General features: G+C 35.8%; 1 protein-coding gene across 1 annotated transcript; it reads left to right on the forward strand.

Annotated features, from left to right (window-relative positions):
• Positions 1–44: 44 nt before the first annotated feature.
• Positions 45–1,550, forward strand: LOC117108999 (ribosomal protein S6 kinase alpha-5-like; the record flags this gene model as incomplete). Its single annotated transcript, XM_033251213.1, is given in 3 exon segments — positions 45–349; positions 1,097–1,300; positions 1,394–1,550. Coding segments are annotated over 3 exon segments (666 nt in total), but the record flags the coding sequence as incomplete, so codon positions are not given.
• Between the last annotated feature and the right edge of the window lie 119 nt (positions 1,551–1,669).

The raw sequence follows: 1,669 nt of genomic DNA on the forward strand, positions 1-1,669 counted from the left end.
AGTATCCACAAATGCAGTGTGCTATGGTAACACAAACTGTGCAGTATGTGCCCATTCATATTTGAATATTATCTCCTGCCTATGCCAACTGCCTATCATCAATTATCATCATTCTGCAAACCATGCAAATTTCTACAATATTCTACTACATTCTACAGTATTTTTACTGTTTTTACAGCTTCATACATACATTATAATGGACTTGTGCAAAGGTGGGGAGCTGTTGGAGAGGATACGAAAGAAAGAACAGTTTGCAGAGGTAGAAGCTAGTGCAATAATGAGGAAATTAGTTTCGGCAGTGAACTTCATGCATGACAAAGGAGTAGTACACAGAGATTTGAAACCAGAGGTAAATGCATTCATTATCACATAAGTCGAGACTTTTTATACCTTGTTCACTTCACTTGTTTAAGATTTAAGGAGGGCAGGAAAAAAATTAAAATAAAATGTTGTTTCTTATTTAGCAAATAGTTTTGCCGAAAACATCTAGAGGGAGGAGAAAATACATTTTATTGGCGAATGCAAACAGTGTAGAATGTGAAGGTTAAATGCTTGAAATTTATATAATTAGAAAGAAATATACATATCTAATTTTTGGAGATTCAAGGAAGTGAGGGGTATAATAAATATTTAAAAAAACAACTTTTATTATCCATTTTTTGTGGCAGCGGGTGTGCTAATTGGTACAAAAAAAATTAAATGTTGTTTTTATTTGAAATCATCATTATTGGTGGATGGCGGGTTCGCTAAACGTGGTATAAAAAAGTCTCGCCTAATGCTAATAAATGAGTCGCTCACCACTTACAGAATGGAAACGTTTTTTCCCAGAAAGAAATATTGCTAGATTTGAACCCAGCTTCTAAAACGAAGTACACACTGTGATGGGCGAAGGTCTTTGGCTCAGTTTCATGGAGACGGCAACAGTGTGTGAGCAAGGATTCAGCTAACAGCATCGCATCGTCTAGCACTCATACAGAGATGAAATGTGTGCCTGGCTTTAGCTCTGATGTTTTGTCTTTAGTCTCTCAGTACTTTTAAGTAATTACCATATCATCACGTTAATGTGTGTTTATTGTATTATTTTCTTCTTCTGTAGAATATCTTGTTTAAAGATGATTCTGAAGATGCAGAATTAAAGATAATTGACTTTGGATTTGCACGTATCACCAATAGCAACCAGCCCCTTATGACACCATGCTTCACGCTCTCATATGCTGCACCAGAAGTTCTACATCAAATATCTCATAGGGATGAAGGGTATGATGCATCATGTGACATCTGGAGTCTGGGTGTGATTCTTGTAAGTCTACTAAAATCTGACCAGTGAAGCCAAATACAATTTTTAAATACCAAATTGAATTCCATAACTTGTTCATTTCTTTTCTTATGCTAGTATACAATGCTGTCTGGCCATGTTCCTTTCCAAGCCAAGAGGAATAGTGGCGATAACAGTGCTACTTCCATTATGATGCGCATTAAGCAAGGAGACTTTAGCTTAGACGGAGAAGAGTGGCAGTCCGTATCCGTTGCTGCTAAAGATTTAATTAAAGGTAAAGTTTAAGAAAAAATTGACATACTGCATTTCCTGATGGAACTGGAATTAAATACCAACTATATACTAAATTTAAGAGGATGCGTAGACCAATACTTGTCCAATTTGTTTTTAAAG

Source organism: Anneissia japonica, unplaced genomic scaffold (assembly GCF_011630105.1).
Source record: "Anneissia japonica isolate Jap-2015-1 unplaced genomic scaffold, ASM1163010v1 scaffold301473_len1669_cov375_single, whole genome shotgun sequence".
Taxonomy (NCBI): Eukaryota; Metazoa; Echinodermata; class Crinoidea; order Comatulida; family Comatulidae; genus Anneissia; species Anneissia japonica.